Source organism: Leucopleurus acutus (genome assembly GCF_964270905.1).
Source record: "Leucopleurus acutus genome assembly, chromosome: 6".
Lineage (NCBI taxonomy): Eukaryota > Metazoa > Chordata > Mammalia > Artiodactyla > Delphinidae > Leucopleurus > Leucopleurus acutus.
Genome location: NC_139149.1, coordinates 86,814,401 through 86,842,196, shown reverse-complemented (window position 1 = coordinate 86,842,196; position 27,796 = coordinate 86,814,401). Strand labels below are relative to the sequence as shown.

Sequence of the window (27,796 nt, the reverse complement as noted above, 5' to 3'; positions counted from 1 at the left end):
GTCTCCCTCCCCCATTCCAACTTATCTCCACCCAAAACCCCCATTTAATCAAAGGGAATGATTTCCTAACCTTTTCTTCTCCACCTAAAAAGTCTTTCGATATCACACTTCACTTGACCGCAATATGCAGGTGAGTTAGAAAGGAGTGGAACTGGAAGTAGATGTCAGGGCTAACAGAATCCGCTCACTTTCAGTTTTCTACCCCAACCTCTCAATCAAGTCAATAAATACATGGTGAGTTTGAATTTGGGCCATGGCACTACACGAGTCTGCCACAGTAATATTCTTTAACTTCATTTCAGAGTCTCAAAATGATGTTATTCGGCCTATTTGTTCAAGAAAAATTAGCATTGGTGGCCTAACAGGAGGCCAAGGTGGCTGGCTGAAGACGAGGCAGTCCTTTCCTATCCAGAGCAATGGTGTTGAGCAGGTGAAGAGGGGCCAGCTGGCTTGCATCTGGATAGGCGTCCGTGTCAGGAACGGTAGGCTGCAAAGTCCCGTGCTGGCGCATAGGGCTGGTAGTGCTTTCGGGTGGGCCCCGGCCTGCGAGGTGTCATGTTCATGTAGTCGCTCTGAAGCATCCTGTTTCTCTTACTCTTCATCTGCAGAAAAGAGAAATGTCACTGTGAAGGGGGACAGGGACACAGAGGGAGATATCTGGGAGGAGTGCTAAGATTTGGGGGCAACTCTTCAGAACACAGTCAAAGGAAGCTGAACAAACCAGAATTCATTGAGCACCTTGGACTTGCATAATGACCAATCAAACCCAACTACTTTGGACTCTTCCAAATTAACCTGAAAAATCTGAATCAAAGAAAGTTAGAGAAATGCACTCCTGTTACTCTCAATGCAACCATTTGAACTGAATTCCAAAAGCATATCTAATTAACATATCCAACTCTGATATGTGAATATTCTTGAAGGCCCTTCCTCCTTTGAAAAGGTTAAGCATCCCCAATGCAATCTTCTTGTGTTAGTCATTTGCTCAAGAAGCCATTTTTTTTCACGATTAACCAAAGAGGACCTTCAGCCCTCCAGAGTCTGGAATAGTCACAATTTCATAGCAGTGGAGTCCAAATTAATTGGATGTTACAGTTCTAGACAACTAGTTACAGTCCTATCCCTTTATATGTATGTATATTTCCATAAATAAAGACAATAGCGTCATTCATTTCCATCCCTGAGACACAGCTCCCTCTGGATGAATTTCTACCAGGAATGAGGGGTGATACTAACCCTAGAATTAGAGTTATACTCACCACAAATCTTAGCAAAGTTTTGACTGAAGGTTAGGAACATATTTTCTCAATCAGTGTGATGGTAAAATTTACATGTTTGATAAAAGTTCCATAAAAATTCTAAAAGTAGAAAGCCATCCAGATTTCTGGATCCAGAATTCTCCAGAATGAAAAAAAAAAGTCTATTTCTTGGCACATAGGCCTGGCCTGATGCATAAGTAAATATTGATACGTTGGACATGAATGTCATGAGCACCAGAATAAATAAGCCAAAGACTGGCCTAATTTCCATGCACTCCTACCTGAGCCCTTCCCACCTTCCTTATCAAAGGGGCAGGAGTAAGTGTTAAAGGTTGGTAAAAAATGGACCTCCATATCACTAAATAAAACTAACATGCCTTCAGGCCTCATCTTTTGAGCTCTCAGCAGCATTCTAGATTATCCGCTCCCTTCTGACATGCTTCTGCTTTGCCTTCCGTGAGGTGCTACCACCCCAGTTCTCATCCTGCCGCTCTGGGGCCACTCCCTCCTTGCCTCCTCTGCAAGCTCTTTCTTCTCTAACTAGCCATTCAGCGTTAGAGTTCCTCATGGTTTGGTCCTAAGCCTTCTCCTCTACTCATGCCATCCTCTCCCCCTAGGCAACCTCGTCCACATTCACAGTTTCAATTGCCACCTATTCACCCAAATTTATATCTCTGGACTAGACCTCAAAGGTACTTGAAACTCAACATGTCCAAAAAGAAACTCAAGATCTTCCCCTAAAACCTGGTCTTTTCCAGTGTTTCTCGTCCCAGTGAGTGACACTACCATATACACAGTTGCCCATACCAGACCTCCTAAGCCTCATCCTTGACACCTCCAACTCCCTTATCCTCTGTCCCAGAGGACATTTTACAACATCTGAAGACATTTTGGGTTGTCACACTGGGATGAATGCTACTGGCATCTAGTGGGCAGAGGCCAGAGATGCTGCTAAACATCCTACAACGCACAGGGCAGCCCCTGACAACAAAGTATTATCCAGCTCAAATGTCAGTAGTGCCAAGACCAGGAAATCCTGATCTGAAGAGTCTGATCATGAAAAAGAAAGGAATGAAAATGAAGCAATGGATACAAGATATATCACCAAGTGAGAATGAATATTCTTAGACTGCCTGAGTCCTCCTTCTTGCTCATACTCAAAGATGACTGATGATTTGAGCCTGGGTGAGCAGGAGGTTGATGGTCCATCCATAAGTATAAGGCAAGATGATAGGAAAAGTGGATTTGAAAGAGACTATCAATTCAGCTTCGGTCATTTGGGATTTGAGATGATGGATGAGGTTATCTAGCTGAAAGTAAGAAGAGGACATCATTAAACAGACATAATTGGGGGATGCATTCAGGAAGAGGTAGCTATGGAAACCAAGGGGGTGAGGGAAGTTGCCCTTCAAACATCTTGGTTCTACATCCTTTCTATAAATAAAGGACTAGAGTCCTCCTGGGCACAGGGTTATGGCAGGGCAGGAGTAAGGCAAGGAATTGTCTGCCCCCCAGATAAATGTGGAAGGCTGCTGCTGATATCCTGGGAGGCATTAGAGTACCTACTCTAACTCTGACGACTTCCCTTGCCAGACTCCTAAGAGACAGACTTTGCTTCTGGACACTCAAATTAAACTATAGCTAGTTAGAGGGGCCCTCATAATGAAGATGCCTTGGCTCTGAGGTTCTCTGGGTTGCACCAAACTTATGAAAGATCTGTTGCAATCCGCTCCCATGCTTACCCTCATGCTGTTATCAGATAGCAGATTTAGTCATTTTCACCCTAACTGTAAACACAACAGTGGGATGGAAATGAGACATGCTGGGAACAGTATACAGAACCCACAGTGTCCATGTTCATCTAGCATATGCATATACGTGTGCAGAGTACTCACCTTACATGTCTCTGTGACTAAGTCATTTAGCCCTTCAACATTCACTGCCTGCTAAAGATGTGTGATTTCAGGACCACTCCTCCCTTTCTCTTCCTTCTACTCCCATCCTTACCAACTTGTTTCTCGGAAACAGCAGAAAGACACAGGCATACACAGGGCAATTCATTTAAAGGACATGGTCTTCAAGAACCCGTTGGATTTAAAGGCAGATACTACCTGTACACACACTATCTACATTGCCCACAGTGTGATTTATAGTGGAGAAAACTGTGTTTTTTAAAGGCTCCTTTAGACTAAGAAGGAGGATGGGTTTACCATCTCAACGGAGTGAACTGAGGATTGAGTGAGAGTGACAGGTGCTGGTCTGTGGCTGCCTGGCAGAGGGGAGCTCTCTCTTTATTCAAATGTCATCTACAGGTCAAGAACTGAGATAGAATCTGCAGCTGTTCCCAGAAACCCACTCAGCCTAGAACTGCCTACGGCAGTACATCACAGACCCTCAGGAAGTTCCAGAAAACAGCATCTTACACCAAGGCACAATGCAGACCAGCCAAAAATAGGATCCCAGAAAAGTACCCTGGAAATGGCTAAACTCCAGGGATGGATCCCTGATGACCGGGCTGCCTATCTCAGCAAGTTGCTTAAACAGTATCCAGAAAAGATGAGCCCTGGGTAAAAATCCTCTGTTATTCTATGAAATATACATATATATTTATTTCACGCCCATTTGGTCAGAGAATACAAAGACCTATGCTTGAGATGCAGATAAAGGGTACTTCTTATTGGGTAACCTAATTAACCACAAGAGGCCACAGAAGAAGATAAGGTATGCCAAGCACTGGGACTTCCCAATTTTCAGGGAGCTCATGAGACAGAATAAGACCAAAGTAAGTTTTCTCAAGACAAAGGAAGATGAACCTCACTAGGAATTAGTAGTGCTGCCAAAGAAAAACATATTGCATTTATGATGTTTCCAATTTAAAAGTAAACTTTTTTAACTCATTGAAAATAGAAGCTACTCTTGTCCCTTTGGGTAACTCGAGTCACTTAGCAAATTAGTCCCTGCTTATAGTAACTGATATTCTAGTGTATATTGACAATAAGTTTTAAATGGCGAGCAGTACCCTTCTGGCCACTGAAAGTTAAAACAGTTTTCCAAAACTACTTCTTACAAAGCTGGTAAAGTACATTGACTTAGGTCAGCATACTACAGGGGAGCACCTGTCCTGGAAATGTACCCCAAAAGGCACTGCTCCTGGCTTTTAGATTAAGAAGTTGATATTCCAAGGGAATCAAGATAAAAACAAGACCTGAGGGCTTCCCTGGTGGCGTAGTGGTTGAGAGTCTGCCTGCCGATGCAGGGGACGCGGGTTCATGCCCCGGTCCGGGAAGATCCCACATGCCGCGGAGCAACTGGGCCCGTGAGCCATGGCCGCTGAGCCTGCGCGTCCGGAGCCTAAATTCTAATGTTATTGGCAAACTCCACAGAGGTTCAAAGATGAAAGGTAACTAGGATGAAGACACCAAGATCCAGACTCAACTGACATCAGAGGAAGAACTTAGGCAATATTTCACTACATAAAAAGCCCCCATCAGGGATGGGCAACTTGAAGAAGGCAAGATAGGCAAATTCTCATGATCTGATATAAAGAATTTTCAGGGACAAGCAGCCACTTTGGTGGTTACAGATTTTGTTGGAGGTACAGATTAGGCAACAGGAAGCCTGACAAGCATCTATCTGCCCCCTAGTCTCCCAAAATGGGAGTAGCATTTGGGGAACAAGGGAGAGGCAAACTTTGGCAATAGGCTGACAAGAGTTTAAAAGGATCCCAGGCTGAATCTATCCTTGGCATGACTGTGAACCCAGGGCTTCCTTCCTCCTCCACCCCGACCCTGCCCAGCACCAAGGCTATAGTAAATAGGATGGCTTCAACATGGCATGGCTTCCAGAAATCACTGATCCATGTATGAATTAGTTAGATGTATGGAATATGCCTTAAAGATAAGTATGATACTTCAGGCATACTCATTTAAGTCCTTAGTGTGGCCTCTATGGGGATTATCAATTCATCAGTTCATAAGCATTCTTTAAGCACTAAGCTAAATGTACTTAATACCAGATGGATGGTGAATGTCAAGAGAAATACTCCTCTATCCTTGAGAAGCGTACATATCCTGTTGAGGAAATGATTCATACATGAATCTAACTTCTAGAAAAAAATTCAAAGACAATATGGAATCAGTGCCACACTGTGTACATAAGAACTGGAAGTTCCTGAGTAAGAGAAAGGAGAGAAAATAAGGAGGTCCCTGCCTCGCAGTAGATATGGTTATCAATACGCACTCAAATCTAGGCCAAAACTTCAACGTGGAAGAAGGTAGAGAAAAACACACCAAGTTTATTGCATGAACATTTGCAAAAGTTCGTAAACTCCAATTCAGTGGTAAGAGCTCAGAAAAGTCTAACTCCCGTTATAGTTTCATAATGACAGCACCATACTTGGCCTCACAAAATTCAACTGCTTCAGAGGAGATAAAAATATGACTCAGATAAACAGACCTAGTTTCCTTGCTAGGTTTGAATGCATAATTTCAGTAGACAAATTTCCCATGATTTTTGACCCCGAACCAAAGTTATTCATTGGCTTGTTTCTTAGATTCCCAAGTCGCTTAGATTTTTATACATATGTATATATTAGAGCTATTTTATATGTCATAATGACATTGCAAAGTGGGGAGAAGAAAGGTAATTTTCTACCCTAATTTATCTCCCACACTTATTTACCTGTTTAGCTTCTTACTCTGCTTGGCCACCTAATCAGTGTCTTCTGAACATAAACTCACATCAGATTTTTATCTCAGATAAAGTTGGATAGGCTAAAAGAGAACCTACTGAAACCTAGCAGGGAAAACGAAAATAATCACATGTTCAACAGAAAATAAGCCACATAGGCAAAATTCTTGAATATGTCCAACTGCATATGCAATAGAAAAGTTACATGAAAACAATGCTGTTTCTCTTACCCAGCAGTTAGAAAGAGCCACTGTTGCTAGCAAGCTATAGAAAGCTAGGACTCCGTTTACCACCACAAGTGCCCAAAATGGCTTAGAGGACTCAGGAGACCGGGGAGCTGGACAAAGATGTTTCTCTGAAAAATAGAATAGATTAGATTAAATGATATGGGAATGGCACTTGGGTACATTTCCTTTCTTCTTCCTAGAGGAGAATGTGAGAGGAATCAAAATATGCAAAATATCACTGGCTTAAGAGGTGTAGACTTCCTCGTTGGTCTGTCCTCTTTGGGAGTTAGCCAACCCCACCACTGATCATGAGCTAGTTTTCAAGACTGCAGTTGAAAACCACTACTTGAGAGTGGACACTGGTCGAGCCGTGCGTTACCTTTCACATGGATAATGGTCCCATTACTCTTCTCATTGTCTATGTAAGGAGGAGGATACAGAACCTCGATTTTGCAGAAATAAATATCCGTTTGGTTAACGTACAAATCCTGGAGGTAGAATGTCACTGTTTCGTTGCCCAAGTTCACAGTGCAGTTGAATTCCTTATTTGTAGACTGAAGTGACTTGGAGTGATTTCCATTCACAGCACAGACCTCCACAGCGCTATCTACTCCCTTATAAAGGGATGCCCGGAACTCCTTCGAGAAGAGGTTGTAGGTATACTTGCAGCTGAGGTTGACCTCATTGTTGTTTACCACAAGCATGGGCGACTGATTCACCAAAATCTTGTTTTCTGGATGGGGAAAAAATCATTTGCTTAGAACAAGGATATAAGGACTTTTTTTCTGTAGTCAAGATATATTAGTTAACAAAATAAACAGATCTCCAGCAAAGGATTTCTCTTGGCAGATGAACACGCAGGAGCTCTTTGGAAGATAGTTATCCTGAGAGTTTACATTTTGATATTATTTTCATCCTCCTTTGAATGGAACAGTGGAGCATGTTTTCACTTGGAAGGCAGAACGTGGCCTTCTGTTGGCATTGAACATCACAGCTATGCATCTGGAATTTTTGAATCTGTGCTGAGGTTCCTAACATGTTAATCATGCTCAATTAATTTTCTAATTGAGTGTTTTACTTGGAAATGGCTTTTAACACCTGACATAAACAAATAGATTTGTATTTTAAGTTGTGATTCAGCCTTTTGTGAAGGAATTTAAATGTTTTGAAACATTTTGACTTTTTTTATTGGCTGTTCCAAGAGTAGGATAAAGAGGTAAGAAAAATGTAATCCAAAGAATTTAATTTATCCTCCATAGCAAATTCTGAAAACAGCCTTGTCAGGAAGTTTGCATATTTGTTTCTTTAAATCACAGAAGATGGAAGAGGCCCAAGAGGCCCACAAGAGTTCTTTCTCTAGCCCATCTTCTACCTTTATGCTATCCTAGTAAACGATCAAAAAATCTGGAGACAACCTAGTTCAATCTCTTCACTTTTAAAGCAAAGAACCTGAAATCTGCATGATGGAAGAGAACATATCTATTCTATCCTGTTTTTTCCCCACTATACCCCATTCCCTAGCACATGACAATATATTCCCTTTTCTTGTAGTGACTGTGTGAGGCCTAGAAACACTGGATGATCTGTCTAATATCACTGAGCGGATGGTGAGCAAAGCAAGGACTGAAACCCAAGTAAACTACAACCACCTGAGCAATGGGCCACTCAAGCACTGAGAATCGACTTTGCAACCAACACTCTCCCAAATTTCTTTAAAACAATAAATCACTTTGTGTCTTTGATTAAAAATTCAATACAAACAAAAAACAGTTTTGCTATTGTTTTCAGGTATACTAACAATTGTCCGCCTGTTCACATTTTTTTTAAGGGTTATTTGAAGCAATATCCCCCATACCCATACTAAAGGGTCAAATCATCTATTAAAATGAAATTTACAATTTAACCTGGATTTGAATCCATGTACTCAAGTATTTTGTTTTTGCTTTGGAGAAAACGGAGCTGCATAGAACTAAATCACTAATAGCTTTTCATCTTTTACATAGTTCTCAATGCTAGCTGTACATCAAGAACCTGTGCCTGGGTCCCATTCCCAAAAATTCTGATTTAACTGGTCTATGCTGGTGGAGAGAGGGATCCATTCTTTTCATTTTTTTATAACAACTTATTAAGATATAATTCATGTACCATAAAGCTCACCCTTTTTTGAAAGTTCACCCTTTTAAAGTAAACTTTAAAAGGTCAGTGGCTTGGGCTTCCCTGGTGGCGCAGTGGTTCAGAGTCCGCCTGCCGATGCAGGGGACACGGGTTCGTGCTCGGGTCCGGGAAGATCTCACATGCCGCGGAGCAGCTGGGCCCGTGAGCCATGGCCGCTGAGCCTGCGCTCCGCAACGGGAGAGGCCACAAAAAAAAAGTTCAGTGGCTTTTTATTACATTCACAAAGCTGTGAATGGATCACCACTCTCTGATTCCAGAATATTTCATTACCCGCCAAAAGAAATCCCACACCCATTAGCAGCCCCTCCCCATTCCTTCTTTTTTCCAGCCCCTGGCAATCACGAATCTATTTTCTACCTCTGTGGATTTGCCTATTCTGGACATTTCATATAAACGGGATCATCAATATGTTGCCTTTTTTTTTTTTAACATCTTCATTGGAGTATAATTGCTTTACAATGGTGTGCTAGTTTCTGCTTTATTAACAAAGTGAATCAACTATACATATATCCCCATATCCCCTCCCTCTTGCATCTCCCTCCCTCCCACCCTTCCTATCCCAACCTTCTAGGTGGTCACAGAGCACCAAGCTGATCTCCCTATGCTATGCGGCTGCTTCCCACTAGCTATCGGTTTTATGTTTGGTAGTGTATATATGTCCATGCCACTCTCTCACTTTGTCCCAGCTTACCCTTCCCCCTCCCCGTGTCCTCAAGTCCTTTCTCTAGTAGGTCTGCGTCTTTATTACCGTCCTGCCCCTAGGTTCTTCATGACCACTTTTTGTTTTTTTTTAGATTCCATATATATGCGTTAGCATACGGTATTTGTTTTTCTCTTTCTAACTTACTTCACTCTGTATGACAGACTCTAGGTCCACCCACCTCACTACAAATAACTCAATTTCATTTCTTTTTACGGCTGAGTAATATTCCATTGTATATATGTGCCACATCTTCTTTATCCATTCATCTGTCGGTGGACACTTAGGCTGCTTCCATGTCCTGGCTATTGTAAATAGAGCTGCAATGAACATTGTGGTACATGACTCTTTTAGAATTATGGTTTTCTCAGTGTATATGCCCAGTAGTGGGATTGCTGGGTCGTATGGTAGTTCTATTTTTAGTTTTTTGTTGCCTTTTGTATCTAGCTTCTTTCACTTAGTAGAATGTTGTCAAGGTTCATCTATGTTGTAAATGTATCAGAACTTCATTCCTTTTCATGGCCAAATAATATCCCATTGTATGGATATACCACATTTTGTTTCTTCATTCATTAGTTGCTTTCACTTGTTGGCTATTGTGAATAATGCTGCTATGAATATTCATGTACAAGTTTTTGTGTGGACGAATGTTCTCAATTCTCTTGGGTGTACACCTGGAGTGGCATTGATGGGTCATTATGGTAACTTTGTATTTAACTTGTTAAGGAACTGCCAAACTGCTTCCTAAAACAACTGCACCATTTTACAGCCCGACCAGCAGTGTATAAGGGTTCCAATTTCTCCACATCCTTGCCAAAACTTGTTGTTGTCCATCTTTTTTATTATAGCCATCCTAGAGTTATGAAGTGGTATCTCATTGTGGTTTGATTTGCATTTCCCTAATGATTTGAGCATTTTTTTCATGTACTTATTAGCTATTTGTATACCCTTTTTAGAGAAATGTCTATTTAGATCATTTGCCCACTTACCTGGGTTGTCTTGTTAGTGTTGAATTATCAGAGTTCTTTACATATTTGTGATACAAGTTCCTTATCAAGATATGTGATTTGCAAATATTTTCTCCTATTTTATATGTCGCGTTTGGCATTGGTTTAACAATTCCCCTGGTTGATTCTAATATTCAGTCAGGGTTGAAAACCACTATAGCCTAACAGAGTTCTCAAGCTGACAGCATATTAAAGTCATCTGGAAACTTTAAAAACCCTTGATTCCCAGGCCAATTAAATCAGAATCTTTGGGTGTAGGACCCAGACGTCAATATTTTTAAAGTTTCTCAGAGATTCTAATTTGCAGTCAAGTTTGCGAAGCAGTGGCTTAACAGTTGAAACTCACTTTTAATCCTCAATTCATAGGCTTCCACTAGCATTTCCAATCTCATTTCCTCGAACCAAAACCCTCCCCATTAGCCAGATCATTTAGGGCCACACTGTGAGTACTCATCTCTCTGTACTTTGTTCACCAACTCCACGGCCTACAATGTCTCTCCCTTCTCAGGTCTCAAAATGATTACTCTCTGTTCTACATTTTGAACACCTCTTGTTTCATAGGCTTCCATTTGTTTAACTTTTGATTTGTGTGTATTTCCTCTACACCCCTAGTTCCCAAGTCCCTTTTGAGCAAGGACAAGGGGTTATGCTTCTTTGCATGATACTGTGCAAACAATAGCATCTCATTAAATAATAAGTGAAAGACGGTGATCGGACTGTACCATTCTTGGCAGCAGCTAGCTCTGCCTAGCATCTCATTAAGTCCTCATTCAAAATCTGTCTCAACAACAACTTTAGCTTCATTTATTATTCATTATAACAAATACTCTCTAAAAGCACTGAAAAGTAAACACGTAAAGACTCAAAAAGTTCAGCCTGTCTTGATAGGAAAATCCAACTCATTTTCTGTTTTGTTGTATCTTGCTTGGCCTTTTTCTGTGCTTACTGAGCAAGAATCACTGGGCCGGTTCTGATTGGAAGAGCCAACCCCAGCAAGAAATGCCAACATCTGCGTTCCTTTTCAGCTTAGGTATCTGTGTTTCTGCCTATTGAGGACTCCAAGAAGTGTGTTTCTGTTATTAATTACTTGAATTCTGTTCTAATGGGCATTCAAATTCTTCCTGATCTTCCTTTGAGAGCTGATGTAAGAAAAAAGATGAGAATAGGACTCCTTTGCAGGGATTTTTTAAAAGCGGGGAGGGGAAGCATGGGCAAGGAAACTGAGTAAGGCTGAAGAGAAATCCTGGACGGCTGCTCAGTGTGGCCTCCTTCTCCCAGCACCCACAGCAAGCTGGAGAGGGAGGGGGGCCAGAGTAGCTCAAGCATCTACACTCCAGTAGTTTGCTTAGTGCCTCTTGCATAACTCAGGGTGAGACACCGTCCCAAGGGGCACTGGGAGAGAGAAATTGATTTCCCAAAGGTAAGCAGGGCTCAGTGACTATCGTTGGGCAGCTCACAATCTGGTGGGAGAAGAAAGATACAAAAACAGACAGCAACTTTAAACAGAGTGATCTGCAAGTGTTTGTGAGGGCAACTGGGGAACCAACTAAGGATTTCTGGAGGAGGTGACTGCTGACCTGAGTCTTATAAGGATTATGCACACATTGATTCAACAGGTTTTTATGAAGTAAAAGTTATCCTAGCTAAGATGAGTCTTTGTGTTAGGGGGTGCGGGGGAGGTAGGAGAATGTGTGTTGGGGTAGGGGTGAGGTAGGCGACTGTGGGGAAGATAAAGACAAAGAGAAAAAAAAGAATGGTCTAGGCAGAGCAGATGAGGAGGGAAGAAAGAGTATGGCAGGTGTTGGGAATTGCACCTACCTGAATTTGCTGGACCTGAGTTGTAAAAGACAGGACTGGCAAGGTAAGCATAGTTCATAGGTTGGACTCTCTCCTGCAGGTAATGAGGACCTTTTGAAGGATTTTAAACAGAAGAGTCATACGTACAACTTTTCATTTTATACAGATCCCTTTAGCACAAAGGTGGAAGGTGAATTTGAAGAGAACAAGAGTGAAAACGTGGAGACCAGTTAGGATGCAATTGTAGTAGTCTAGGGAAGAGGTGATAAGGGTCTGAACTATGGTTAGAAAGAGGTGGATGAACTCAAGAAACATTTCCAGACTGAAGTTGGCAGAACTCAGCATGGGTTTAGATGTGATGAGTAAGGGAGTTAAAAATGCTGTCCTCAGGCCACACAGACCAACCAGTAAGTAACACTGTTTTCCTTTTGCCTATGTCTTTTCTTCATTCATTACGTGACCGGAGCAGACAGCTCAGAAACTGAGGTGACCTTTGGACATCTGGGCTGTGAAGAAGACATTCTTCCAGCCTAGGGGATCATTGCAAAGAAAAAGGAAATTACCTCAAAGGTTCCTGGGCACATAGTCGACGCCCTGGGTCTTAGTCAGTGTTTGCTGTTTTTCAGAAGAGGGAGAAGCAGTGGTCTTCCTCTGCTTCCCTTCACAGAGCATGATATAATGAGATAACTGGAAAATAGATTTCCCTTCTGTTCATGATGGGGCCTCCAAATTCAAACCTCAGCATTGTTAAAACGGATCACATTTCTCCTGAACCCATTCTCCCTCGGCACTACAAAGTGAGAAGCTTCTTAGGGAAGAGTAATCTGAGGTCCAAGGATCTAGGCTGGCTGTTACCTGTTCAATATTGCCCTGGTTGATGGCCTATCCAACAGCTGAGCAAGGCAAGGAAAAGTCACTTCCTGTGTGACCCTAGGTACTAATATTTTGTTGGGAAAGAGCTTGAAATATATTGGTTACATGGTCATTTGAGGGGAAAGAGATGTCCAATTTATCCGTCAAGGTTTACTTTCCTCCCTCTTCTATGTCAGCACAGATCATTTTAAAATTAGGTACTATGCTTGAAGTATCAATAGTTCTCTCAGTATGTGCTAGGGTGTGACAACAGCCTCCTAGCTGAGGGTTCAACTTGAATTCAAGTTTGACTGATAGAACCTCTTGTTTTTTAACATGTATCTCCTTATAGTACTTGCTTCCACCTTGATTCATGTCAGTCATTCAGAGAAACCTAAGTGAGAAGCCATCTCATAGGACTTCAAAATCCACATCTGCTTTGGAGAGACACTAAGGGAAGGAAATTCACTCTGGGTGGTAGGAAAAGATAATCAATTGCTCTAAGTGATACTGAATATTTGTGATCATTATGACTTCCCATAGAAACAGTAATTCTGATTGCTCTCATTTTTTCTTAAAAATGGAGCAAGTGTGAAAATGCATACCCCTTACTCTGCGAGAGTAAAGTAATAACATGGATCAGTGAAAGCAACAAATAACCAGAACACCAAATGACATTTGGCTTTGATACGTATTTTGGTTCTCTGAGTTTCAGGGAATCTACAGTACTTAAATGATTTAAGGACATATTGTAAAATTTAAGGACATATCTAGACTCAGAAGAAGAAATAAGAGAAATATTTAGCTTCCCCATACTAGCTTCTGTTTGATTCCTTTTTGCTTTCCAGTTAGTGCTAGGAGTGGGAAGCATCCTTCTCATGTCAATTTTTTTCTTAGCAGACCTACCCCTTTCCCTGTAAATATTCAGTTTTCCCTCTTGTGAGTAGTTAGGCAAGGTCTGCCTAGGTCAAACCTACTAGGTTAAAAGAGAGACATTGTCAATCTATCAGTTGTATTTGCTTCTGGTGGCAAAAGATTGGCTTGACTGACATGGCTCTAATTGAACTGGCAAGTTGTTTTGATGATGAATTTAGTGCCTTGCTTTTCAAAGCCTTTCCTAGCAGCTAAACTAGCTAAAGGTGTGGAGACAGGAAGCAGTAACCTCAAACCTCTTTCCCTCACAACTCCTCCTTGACAACAGGCAACATGAAGAGTAAGATTGGAGGTGAGAAGGTACTTATCTGCTACCTATGAGCAAGGCAGTGAGAGCTGAAAGATTTCCCACAGATAATCTGTGAATTTTGTGATGTAGTTGACTTCTGGAAAATTGAAAGTTGCTTGTGCTTCCATGAGAAAGGGGGGAAGGGAGCTTGGTTACCAAAAACAAAACAAAACAAAACTTTCCCTTTTTGCCTATGGTAAATAGGTCAACTACTATAATAATAAACAACTCTCTGCACAGGTGGAGTGGATAACCATCTCTAAGGTGTGGCTCCAAACACCAGAGAAGGAGCCCTGACCCTAAAAGGACACTCCCCACCAGCTCAGTTAATGCTTTGATTTCAAAATAAGGTGAAGCCTAAAATGCAATGTGGGAAATACATTGACAAATTAGTAACTATGGTCTATATTCATAGGGCTACAAAGTGCTTTCTCCTATTTTATCTCATATAAACTCTACATTAACCTGTGAAATAAATAAGCAGGACAGTCATCTTTATGCCCATTTTATAGATGAGGAAACTGAGGTCAAAAAGGTCTAATTCTTGCTCAAGGTTACAGGACAAGTACATGACCCTTAGGACTTGGCTCAAGCCTCATGACTTCTAAGCTAGTGTTCTTTTCCCTCTGCCAGGTTGCATCAAAATTTCAATCAATTTTGGTGATTGTTTCTAGACCTTCTCAAAGTTGGACTTGATAGTTGGATGGCACAGAAGTGAGACTTAGGAGGAGAATATCATTGAGCAGGGGAGTAAATGGAGTGGGAAGAGGACAGGACCAAGATAAATTTCCTTTTCTACCCCGTTTTGCTGGAATACCATCCCGCAAAAAGTGCTCAGCTGGATGGGAAGTTGGAGATGATCTCAGCCAATCCCTTATTTTACACAAGAGGCAACTGAAAACCAAAGAAGTAAATGGCTTTCTAAACAAGGTCACAGAAATTGTGGAAGATCTAAGATATTATTTATTTATGATTCTAGGAGTAATATTTTAAATCATGAATGAATAGAAAACCAATTTTGTACATTCAGCAAGTTTGACTTGATTTCATGTCAATCTTGACTTTTTCATATTTAGAAAAAGTCTGTTACCAAACTTGCTTTGCCTCTACACAGAAGATTTTGCTTACAATTGCAGAGACTTCCTGAAGGTCATAGATGGATCCTAGATAAAGCCTACAGACAATATGGTCCCATGAAATGCCTCTTATAAATTATTTCAGATCCACACGCAATAATTACACCATTGCAACAATTCCATTTCAGCTTGCCCACATGTCCAAAAGAGTTTGAACACAAACATTAGTCAATACATAAAATCACTTTCAATCTAAACCTCATTGGGCAAACCCTTAACTTCAGGGCATTTGTGAATTACATTTATTTGTCATGATTAATTTAGGATATTCCATCTTTCCTTTTCCTTATCATAGCACCATAGAGAAATCAAATGGCACACAGAGGCTGGTGAACCAGAGAGTGGAATACGCAGCACTCAAGACTGAAGGCCGCATTCCTTAACTAAAGTTAAGGAAGCCCTAAAAAAGATAGAGTACATGTTTCTTTAGCAACGTCATTGTCCTTTGACCTCTTGACCTTGTTGTCAATGTCCATTGACCTCTTAAGAACTTTGTTGGGTTCCATCTCTGCACACCATGATCAGAGTTTCTTCTGCAGTTTAACAATCAGGTTGTAAAGATCCTAATCACGTTGCTTCCTTTTTAAAATTCTGACCGAACAGAGTTTAGCATGTTAGGCAGGAACCAAAGAAAATGAAGCTTTCTCTTTTCAACCATCTTGCCCTGTGATGTTTGTGAACACATTGTGAAGGTGACACTGGTTTCCCTGGCACAGAACACCTCCTTCCTGACCACAGAGCTGGTGAAGTTACCGTAACTTTCCTCTGAGCACGTTTCCTGTTCAGGCCCAGGATACCTTTCAGCACATGGCCATCTGACCACTTCCTCCTTTTGCAGACTCCATAAGGAGCAGGCTGACCATAGGCCAATGCAGTGCTGGCCTCAGGAACTCGTAAGACAAACTGTGCTTTCTGGGAGGACTTGAATGCTCAACCATCTGTGGCTCTGGTAACTCTAGCTTGTGGCTTGGATTCATAGAGATGTGAGAAAGAGGAACACAAGACACTCAGACTACAGCATCTTTCACCATCCTCCTCAGCGAAAACAGAGAGAAAAACAACGCTATCAAACTTTGAATGGCTCCAGACTCTCTGAAATCCATGTCAAAATGGGGGAAAAAAATGTAATTCAGATTATGTTTTCAAAATAACTTTGTGGTCATTTCATCTAGTTTTCTGTTGACTGTCATCTTGAAACTCTCCTTATTTTCACAAGGAATAGAGATGTAAGGAAAGCCTCTCCAAAAAAAACAAAAAGCTTTGAAAAACATGGTCCATATACGTATACATGGTCTCATTCAGGATCTTAGCAGGAAACAGACGGCACTCAAAACTGGGCGATAGGAGGTGGGTTTATTTATAAAAAGACTCTTGGCAGTGGTTTGGAACCACAGGGGATAGTACTAGAACCTGTAGCTCATAGCAGCAGAGTTATAACCACGCTCAGATCTAAAGGGGCAAGGGGAGGAAGAGGTTCCAGAATCAGAAGGAAAGGAGAGTTGTGTAGAGGAGGCCACCACGACAGAAGCAATGACTTCTATAGGGAAAAACAGTCAGGCCAAGCAACCAGCCCTGCCCAAGACTGCATATGCACAACTAGCAAGTTCTATCAAGCACATTAACTCTTACCCAGAGCAAGTGTGACTTTCAAACAAAATCTAAAGAGACCTTAGTTCAAACAAGTACATACGGCTACAGATGATAATAGAAATAGAAGTTGTTACTGGCCAGCACCAGTCTAAGCACCACCTTCAGCCTCGATCTGTGTTTCCAGACAGGCAGACACTGTAATGTAGAGGACCATCACCCTTGGCCTTTTAAAAAATTGTTGTGCTCCAGGCAACTGTCAGAAAGTAACTCAGAGGCCAGATAGTAGCAAAAGGTCCCATCCAAGCACCTAGACCTAAGGCACTAATTATTGAGAGAGAAAAATTATCAATGAATTCTTTCTGAAAAGAAATTTCAGTGTGTCAGAAAACTCTTCTGGTATTCTGACTTATGCCTTGACAAAGTCAAGCATTCACTCAGCAAGTAAATAATGGGGTCTATAGTACTAGGTTCTTGGGAGATAGGAAGCTGTAAAAGAAGCGGCAGCCTCTTCCTCCTGGGAGAAATCCTAAAGCAGGTTCACAATTAGCTACACTCCAAAACCAGGTTTGGTGTGTGAGCCCTGTAGAGGGTCACTGACAGTCACACGGAAGACCCCTTGTTTCCAGACAAGATGAGTCTGCTTCTGTACAGACTGGCCTTTAACTGGGCCATGAACTTTGGAGTACATTTAGACAGGCTAAGGTAAAGGAAATGCCCTTTAGGGTAAGGGTTTATTGGGAACAAGCTAAGCATTCCATTTACATAGGGGGGAAGTAAGTGAAGATGGCTGATACCAATCATGGAGAACCTTTATAATGCCAAGAAAAAGGCACATGGGTTTTACTAGAAAGGCAATGGGAGACATTGAAAACACCTGAGCTGAGACTAGGATGGTAAGCACCGCTTTGGCAAGATTAGCACAGTGGGGCACGTGCATTTGCTTGGAGCCAGAGGGGCACGTGCATTTGCTTGGAGCGAGGGCAGGGCTGAGGCAGAGACTAGTCAGGAGGCTGAGCCAATAGCATCAGTGTGAGCTCCCAGGGCCTGAGCTGTGGAGGTAGCAGCTGGGATAGAAAGGATGGACAAGGTGTTGGTGCTGGGTTATGCCTGGTGATGGTGAACAGGAATCAAAATGACATGGAGTACATGGAATGGGTAAGGGACTATTAACAAAATTAGCTACGTGAAGAAAGGAAATCTGTTTGGAAAAAAAGCTGTTGGGTTTTAGATATGTTGGGTCTGAGGGGTAGGTAAGGCATCCTGGAGGAAAGGTCCAGGAGTTTGATGAGTCAGACTAGAGCTCAAGAAAGTCAGAGATAGACATGTACATTGGGATGTCATCTGTATTAGGGTGACAGTTATTATTAAACCTGCTAAAAAACCACTACCTGTACTACAACCCATCCCTACCACTCAGAGACGCTACCCAGCAATGCAGGGTATGAGCACTCTAGGACCAAAACTTCCTAAACACAAAGCAACATAAACTTGGGTGTGATGTGACCCAGGCCCTACCATTCAAGGGTCTGTGTTGTCCTCTCAGCTCCTAATGCTGGAAGAACCATCTGAGAGGACAACATGACAGAGCACCTTAATTTATGTGAAAGAGCTGCCTGTACCAAAAGCCACCAGACCATTCCAAAATTCAAATTTTATTACCTTAAAAGGTTACCTGTAGTTCAGATAGGAGGTAATCAGGGCTTTATAGCTTTCTACACAAATATTATGACAGCAGTCCAGTTAACAGATACCCACAGGTATCTAGAGACCTCAGGTATTAATATATTATATCCTAAATACATATTTTAATCTGGTGACCAAATTTGGGAACCATATTTTCCTCCTGAGCCACCATCATTCTAAACCCTCATTCAAAACAACTCTGTAAAGAAGACGACAGTACATTTTTCCTGTCTGTTTCATTCTCCCTATATCTTATACCTTTGCAAAGTCTGCTTAGGGCCACCTTAGCACATTCAGCTTCTTCTACATAAGAGTCATGGCCTGGAAGTTTGAAAATAATTACTGTGTTAAACTTTAACATTATGTTGGAAGATAGGGGAGAACAAAGGCAATATTGTCCCCCAAAACTCTGCAGTCATTTCTAAGCACATTAGCATCTAAGATGCTGGTTCACAATCTCTTCAAACAATTTCCAAGATGGCTGGTTGCAGTTCTTGTATTTTCTCTATCATGTCATAAGAGCATCCACAAAGGGGTGGGGTTGCCTTGCTAGAGCTGATAAAAGCTGGAGCTTTTATCCCACTTAAGAAGCATTTTTGAGCCAGAAATAGACCTGAGATGCCTTCTCGTCCAACCCACTCATACACCAGATGAGGAAATGAAGGCCTAGAAAAGTTGTCAGAGTGTAACAAACTAAAACTCTTCATTACATCCCCCTACCTTGATAAATCAGGGGTTTTAGATTTTGAGTTTGGAAAACGAATAATAGACGTGGCCTCCCTAAGGTCAAGGGCAAGCCACCATGTCTTTTCTCTGAAAAGCACAGAGAGTTGCTAAGATTAACATCCCTGACTGGAAACTGGAACCCTGCCTGTGACGCTGGGCAGGCTTGGTCTGAACCTTGTGACCCTGTTATCACAGCCGTGAGCCGAGGCCAAGCCCAGCCACAGTGTGCAGTTTTGAAGAGTCAAGCAAATTTACAGTACAAACAGGTTAACTCTTCAAAGTCGAGGTATATTCTATCCCAGTGGCCCTTGTTGAGACAGGTTTAACACTATGACCTGTCTTGAGAGAATCAAACATATATAAATATATATTTGCCAGTATGGAACCACTCATCTACCCTGGCTTCATCCTAACACATCTCTACCCCTATAAATCTCTACCCTTCCTCCCGTTCTTCTTAGACATTTGTCCTCCTCTCGCTAATACTCCCATTCTCCAAATCTCCATCCCCATCTCCTCAAGAAAACTGCCTCCATTCTCTTGCTTTTCTCTCCCTCTTCCTCTTGTCTTTCCTAATAGCCCTCTCTCTCTTCCACCCATGCAACACACACACACACACACACACACACACACACACACACACACACACACACTCAAAACCAACACTTGGCTCCTTCCACCTGTCGAATATAATTAAGTCACTCAGTTGCAAACATTTATTATACACCTACTATGTACAAAATACTGTGGTAAACATTATAAGTGTTATAAGTTCCTGACTGTCTTCACTTTATCTGGCAATTTCCTCTCCTTTTCACTCTCTCAATTTTGTCCCCCTCCACCTTTTCTTAAACCTTCGAAGTGTTATCTTCCTTCCCCATCACTTGCCTAAACTCAGAAGCCCCAGATGGCTTCCTTTTGGCCAAAACCAATGGCCTTTCCAAGTCATTACGCACTTCTTCCCTTATGCAGTGAATGCCATTAATCACTGTCTCTCTGGAAACTCTTTCCTCTTTTGGCTCTAGTGACATTCCAGGAGCCTCATTCCCCTCTTCCCTCCCCAAACACATTCTCTGTCTCCTTCACTAGTTCATCCTCCTCTTCAGCTGACTCCAAACCAGGCCTATTTTCCAGACTCCGTTCAACACTCTGCTTTTCTACAGTTATACCCTCTCCTTTCTATTAGCTGCCTGTTTCCATTTCCACGGCTTCAATTTTATTCCAAAGTTGAGGATGCTTAAATATTTTATTCTTACCCAGTTCCCATGTCTTCAGCTTTGTACCAAACATCTTTCTGATACCTCAAGTCCTTACTTCAGACCCGGTGTGTCTAAAGTTAAACACTAGTTTCCTCCAGAACTCAGTTACACAACATCTTGATTTCAGGCGGAGACACCACCATTCCTCTTAAGCCAAAAATCTTGGCATCATTCTTTATCCCTCCCTCTCTTTCACAAACTAGGCACTAAGTCCTGAAATTTCTACTTTCAAAACATCTCTCAGAATAGTCACTCCTTCCTGACAAAGTGACAGAGTGTTCTAACATGATCTCCTGGTCACTAGTCTCCATACACTCTAGACCATCCTGCTTCCACAAACTTTCAGCTGTTTCCCAATATCTTGAAAATGAAGTGTGAATTTCTATTATCAGTATTCAATCCTTTGCTGGACCTGACTCTACCCTGCCTCTCCAAGCCTCTATACATTCAGACTGGTCAACTGTTCCAAGAACATGCAATGATATTCCTGGTTTAATTTCTTCATTTGTGTTTCTTCTCCTTCCTGTGGCAACATGGCATTGGTAAGAACATGAACCCTGGAACAAGTGTGTATGGATTGGCTCGATTACTGTGTGACCACAGGCAAGTCGTTCCATCTGTTTCATGCCTCAGTCTTCCCATCTTACAGACAAGATAATCATAGTAACTACCTCAAAGGATTTAAGGAAAGAATAAATGATTTAATACAGGGAAAACCACATAGAAGTGTCTGGCACATTATAAGTGCAAAATAAATATTAGCTGACAATTATTATTAATAACATCATGCATTCACATCCTATCTAGCTTTAAAGTCCAGCTTAATTCCCAGCTTTCCGTAAAAGCTTACTATTTATTTTATCCTGCCCCATTTTAGTACTAATTCATTCATTTCCTTCAACAAATATTTGTCCAACACCTACAATGATTCCTGCACTGTACATAGTACCGAGGTTATAAGGATGGATATGACATGATCCTGTCTGCAAGAAGCTCACAGTCTAGGGGGAAAAAACAGATGTATCAACACACAATAATAATTTTAGGAACCCTGATGAGGAAGGAAGTCCCTCACTTGGCCATGTAGGGTCTCAGAGAAGACTTCTTCAGATGAGAGGACTAGGGGACATAACAGATTACAAGAATAATATATGCAAAGCCATTAAGGCATCGGATAGCATGATGAGGTAGGAAACTGCCAAGTTTTATTTATGTTTCCAGCTGTTATATCCTGTCACATATAGTCTTCTCAACTAGATCTGTAAAAGCACAGAGAACTTGATTCATTACACAAGCAGTTCTTGTGTGCTAATGAAGTCTTTATAGTTCTTTTCCTCTTTTTATATTCCTTCAGATCCCAATAGAGACTAAAATATAACAGAGGTTTAATAAATATTTGCTAGATTGTGTTACACTCCCATTGGGGTTCCTCTTATAAGACCGTAGTAAAGGCTGAATACCCAGGGAAAGCTTCCTCAGGGAGCTGGATCTTGCACTAAAGATATAAAGTGAAAGTCAGGTAGGATTTGGATGTGTGGAAAGGGAGAGGGAATTCCAAAAGGGAAACAGTATCAGAAAGGTCATAAAGTGCAGGTGTGTGAGACACTGAAGAAACCCTCAGTATTTAGGTTAAGGATCTTGTATTGGGGTATAAAAGGAGATAGATTGGATAAGTAAAATGGGTCCAGCCTAAAAGCATCCCAAAATGTCAGGAAACATTGCAATGTCATCTTTCTATTAGCATCTTCGAGGAACCATCAACACAACTTCCTTTTCTATAAATCGAGAGATATCTAAGTTCCCTCCCATCTCTAAAAACTGTCCGTGGTTGAATTCAACAGTTCTGTGGATGCTTTGGCTTATCATTGTTTTCCATGAAATAAATTAGCATGGATAGGAAATCATTCACAGTGGTCCTAAACTGAAAGAGAAAAAAAATTCTGGAAAGGTTTCACAGTTCTCATTTTTAACTTCATTGTAGCTCAAACTGGGTTTTTGTACCAGTCACAGAACCTAAAATAGCACGTAGAAGATGTTAATAAATACCTATGGAATGAGCACATGAAAGAAGATCTGTCTTCCCAAAGCATAAGAAGGAGCAGGAACTTTAGAGAACAGTAACTTACTAACACCCTGCTTTAGTCCCCACAGGAGCCTCATGGTGGGAGGAAACATTCTCCTCCTCCTCCTATGTGCCCATTCTCATCCACCTCCTATGGGATAGAGTCTGTGAATTGGAAATGGAACCCTCCTGGACTCAACACTGCTGAAGCTGGTCTTAAATTATGTACCCTTATTATTAGTACTGTTGAATTTCAACACAAGTCGTCAGGTCACATGGAAGCTGCAAATACAGCCACAGTGATGTTCTGACATTTTATCACATGTCAAGTATCCCTAAGAAATGAAAAGCACAGCCCTTTATCTTCTCAAGTTTAAAAAAAAGAAACACCCACCTAAGTCCTTAACACGGGAATCCATGTCATTGTTAAAAATGTAAGACATGTCACTAATTTAGATTCTTGTGTGTGAGAGAGTGGGTAATGACTAGGAGTTACTGTTATAATCAATACATTAAGTAGTGGATTGTGAGCCAGAGAGGTGACTCAGATACTGCAGAAAGGGGCTCACAATTAGATTAGAGGTCAGAGTGAACGGTGAGTGGGTGACTCTTATGACACCATCAGGAACCATTAACCTGGTTACCTTGGCAACCAGAGTCCCCAAGATAATAAAGATGATGACAAATGAAAAAGATGATGGTAATGGTGATGCAGAGATAAAGCTGCAGCTCAGAGTTAAGTAAGAAATTCACCACCACCATGCATTCGTCTTCCAAGAATGAAAATATAAACTCACATAACCTGAATGGTCACACACAGAATTAAGATGCCTATGAAATCAGCATTGAAATCCTAAGGCCCAAGAAGTCTAAACTCTCTTTTTCACATCCTCTAAAAATGGGCTGAGTAGCCCTCGAACCCATCCAGGACACCTCTCTTCTAGTGTTGAGAGTCATTAAAATGAGAGTAATAAGCAAGAAATTAGGCACCTACTTTCCGTAGGGCTTGGGTTACATTCCCTCCAGCTTCTGGGACCAATTCTCATGCAACCATTCTCAGACCGAAAGTTCTGGGTACATTTTTGGATGACAACATCATGTCATTGACCAAAAAGGGTCAAAGAAATTAACATAAAAGAGACGTAGATTCCTCAACAAGTCTTAGAAAACCAGAGACCCCTTCAGTCCGTCACAAAGCCACCCAGATATCATTTTTTTTTCCTGAAGTTCAGCTAAACTATCTACTGGGAAGAAAAGTCCCAGCCTCTGTGAAGTTTTATAAATAAGAAATGTCTTGAAGAAAAAGGCAAACAAAACTTTAACCAAGATGAAAAGGAAAAAGGATAAATAACTGTGCTCTGAAGGAGGGCCTGCCCTCTGATTTTCAGACAAGAAAGTCTGCAATGAACCGTGTATCCTTATCAATGCCTATATGCATTAATAAAGAGCTATTGTTTTAGAGATGATAAACCACAAACGGAATTTTCTTCTGCCATGTTGGTGGCATAATTTTCATTTTGTAAATGTCAACACACTGCATGCAGGCAGTACTTGGAGGAAGATAGCCACCCATGATAAAAGGTGAATGGTAGTCACATGGCATTTTGATACTCATGAAAACAGAGTAAGGATATTAAAAAGGAGGAAGGTTTATGTTTAAAGGAAAGGCAGCGAGATCCTCCCCCACCCCCCATAGTAAAGGGTTGAACGTGAGAGATTCAGAGTAACGATCACAGATTCATTTCTTTTTCTGATCTATCTGTGAAAATGACTCATTCTATTTCCTGGTACTGATATATTGGTATTAATTTTACATTCCTTGCTGTAAAAGTTCTTTCTGGATGGTTGCCTTTTTTTAAAAAAAAAAAAGTATCTTAGGGTGTGAAAGCAGAGTAAAACCAATTCTTAAGCAATGGCTACACTTTTGAAATGTCCATCAAATTTACTGGAACTGACAAAACACCCAGTCAATTTTTTAACAGTCAGAAGAACTGGCTACTGTGTATGGGGTGTCATGTAGACACAGCAAGCTGCTGGTTACATTGCATTTTCTATGTCCATCTTTTTACCTTACCTTCCCAAGCCCCGCCTTGGAGCAACACTTTCCTGAGAGAAGTAAATGATTTTTTTGTGTACAACTACCTCAGAGGGGTCATTTGCTGAACTAAAAATAAGGTCTTTAATTACCTTGCTTTGCTGATTTTTTTTATTAAATACCAATCATTTTCCTGCCGTCTGTGCCTGTCTCAGAAAAAGAAGTGCTGGGGGGAATGCAGAAGCACTGCAGAAACCAGTTGTGTTCGAATTGGCCGTTTTTGACTGTTTCTTTGCTAAGGTTTGGGAAGAAATGAAAAGAAATGCTCTCGTGGAAAAAAAAAATGTGTTGTCCTGATTTTTGCCTTTATCATGGATGATTAGCTTGCTGAAAAATAACTAATATTGGCTGAAAAACCTATGAACAATGCTGTATATTATTGGCACACTTCTATCATCAACCACGAATTGATTCCCTTTCAAGGGCTGCAGTTCTATGCTGGATTCATATTCCAAAATCCAACAAAATCCTCTATTGTGGATCTCAATTGCACAATTATCTGGTAGAAAACATGTCATGTTAGTAAAGAAACTGTAAGTTAAGGTTTTCTCATGCTTCCTAAGTCATATTTCTTTAATTTAGCCATAAAGATCTTTCTATAGTGTTATTAATCATGAAGCATCGGGTTAGGTTACTCATTGCTGTGAGGCAATGAGTTAGACTTATTAAATTAGTCGGGGGAAAAACTGTTCTTCATACACACACACACACACACACACACACACACACAAACACATACACACACATATCTCAACACAGACATAGAAGTAGTCTCTCACAATCCTACGGAGGACAAGTACACTGTGACCAGCAAATGTCCTTAACTGTAACTTCTTTGTGGAGGGTGAAGACAGAAACAAAAAGCACATGGACGATTTTGCACCACTGATTAGACTGGATCATTAGACATTTTTGTATGTTGTAATTATTTTTTCTCATAAGTTTTCTTACTGGAAGAGACATTTTGAAAGGGCCTTCTCTACCCCTTTCCTACTTCATTAGATGGCCACTCAGCATCAAATCTTAAAAGTTTTTATGGGGGTGAGTTGGCATTTGAAAAGTAGAAGCACCTCAAAGTCAAAAACAGTTTCCATGTGTGTGATCTCTTCACTGCTTTTCTAGCTATCCCCCTTTTAATAAATGTTCTAAAGGAAGAATATAAAGCTTTGAGTCTTACAAAAAATATCTTCAAAGGAGAGTGAATGAAATGATGATGGATGGCTTTCCACAGAGGAAAGTATTTTGTGTACAATTATCAATTTTAAAGTTTTCTGTCAGAGTGAGGCTTCTCTCTCTTTTCTGCCCATTCTTTACTGCCTAATAAATTAAGAAATTTTAAATACTCTTTAAAAATAAATTTTAGAGATCCCTTAAAAACAAAGTTTTTTTAAATCGATGTCGAAGATTCTTTTAAAATATACTTGGTAACTCTCAATACTGGGTTCCAGATACTGGAGCATAACCTGTCTCATCACCTGTTCATGCCTTTTATTATATCAACACCTTTTATAAATACACACAATTTGTAAACGTGCTTACTGGCACCTCAGACAACAAAATGGATGGGTATATATGTAGCTGGCGTACTTGTGCAGGTTGGGTAGTTATATTCTTTGGAAGTCATGTACATGATATTTAAGAACAACAAAAAATCATGCAGTCCCCACATTACCAAAATAAGTGAGAAAGAAAATGGAAGATACTGGCTTTTCAATGTATCTTCAAGGGGAAAATAACTCTGCTTATTTCAATATGCTGATTAACCCCTATCAGTCCAATTTTTGAGCCAAGTGGGACCCTTTTCTAACTCTGAGAACGAGTTGAACAAACATCGGACTCCAGCCCACATAAGCAACAAACTCTTTCTGTTTGGAACTGTAATTTTCCAAAGACGATTTAACCTTCGACATATCTGGAGCTAAGAAATTATAAAGCACATCATGTTAGGCGGAGAAGCACAGGCTCTAGAGTCAGACCAAAGTAGTTCAGACCCTGGTTCCAATAACTCCTATAATGTATATCCTTAGCCAAATTAACATGCCTACTCCCGTCTCCTCATCTGAAATGCAGTTAACTGTGATAGTGTCAAGTTTTTTAGTCTCTCCCCATCACCACTGGAAACGTAAAAGAATTTCAACTAAGAAAACAGATTTCAGCCAGCTGTTAAAAAAAAAAAAACTAATTTATTAGCATCTGTATTGTATCAGCTTCTGTGACAACTCCAGAATTCATTCTGGCACTCATTCAGTTCAGGTAGACATGGTAATTACAAGCAACCTTTATCTTGCTAGCCAAGCACTGACTGTGCTAAACATTTCACATGGATTGTTTCCTTTTATCCTCACAATGACCTTGAGATGAGGTTATTATCATCTCCATTTTACAGGCAAGGAAACTGAGGCTTAGAGAGTTTAAATACTAGCCTAAGCTTAGCTAGCAAGAAATGGATCTGTACTGTGAATCCAGGCAGTCCAAGTCCAGAGCTTTCAGAACCAACCTGCTTACAGCAATTTTCTTACATTTCAAAATATATATGTATAGACAAAAGCTAACAATTCTTGGGACACTATCAACTGATAGCTAAATAAATCTGATTTAATTCCAAAGGCAGTTCATTAAAATATTTTGCTGGCCATAGTCTGAGAATCAGTGAGTTTCTAAATAACAGGTTGCCATTCATAGAAAAAACTACACTTCAAATGCCCAAATTTCATGAGTTCTTTGAAATTTGACAATGAACCGAAGACCTCAAACGAAAACGTTGGGGGAGAAAAGAAATCAAAATTGTTTACCTGCTACTTGAATTGAGGGGAAGAAGTTGAGAGCCAGGAGCAGGCTGAGGATCATCGTGCTAACGGTGGGCCAGGGCTTCCGCCCCTCCTCCCTGAGAAGCCCAAGTGTGAGGTGAGCTGGAGACGCACCTGAGCAACCTGACTCGTCATCCGCAGCCACCACCACCGACTTACTTCTCTCAGGGCACATGATTAAGGGACTCAAACCACTTACTTCCCTCGGGGCACATGATCAAGGGACTCAAACCTCAAACTTTTGTGACTGCAACATTTCACACAGGATATCACATTGTTTTGATGACTTTTGACTTTTCCTCTTCTTTTAAAGGCAAGTGTTTTCTTGTCACTGAAAGACAATGTCAGTCACTCTATAATGGGCTCATGGAAATCATTCTCCATGGACGGGCGTCAGCGCTGTGAAAAATGGGTGCTTGAAATCCAGCAGGAATGTAAGGGTAGAAAAACAAGGTGTTCTAAAAGGGGAGAGAGTTTCATAGGATGGAGATAGACTGTGTCCAAAAGGCA

At 40.9% G+C, this 27,796-nt stretch overlaps 1 protein-coding gene across 1 annotated transcript; it reads right to left on the bottom strand.

Annotated features, from left to right (window-relative positions):
- Nucleotides 1-473: 473 nt before the first annotated feature.
- Nucleotides 474-27,341, bottom strand: CD28 (CD28 molecule; the record flags this gene model as incomplete). Its single annotated transcript, XM_082840961.1, has 4 exons — nucleotides 27,272-27,341; nucleotides 6,555-6,908; nucleotides 6,179-6,303; nucleotides 474-602 (listed from the first exon to the last, which is right to left on the bottom strand). The coding sequence occupies exons 1-4, from the start codon at nucleotides 27,324-27,326 to the stop codon at nucleotides 474-476; spliced, it is 663 nt and encodes a 220-aa protein (XP_082697087.1). The 5' UTR covers nucleotides 27,327-27,341.
- Nucleotides 27,342-27,796: the final 455 nt, after the last annotated feature.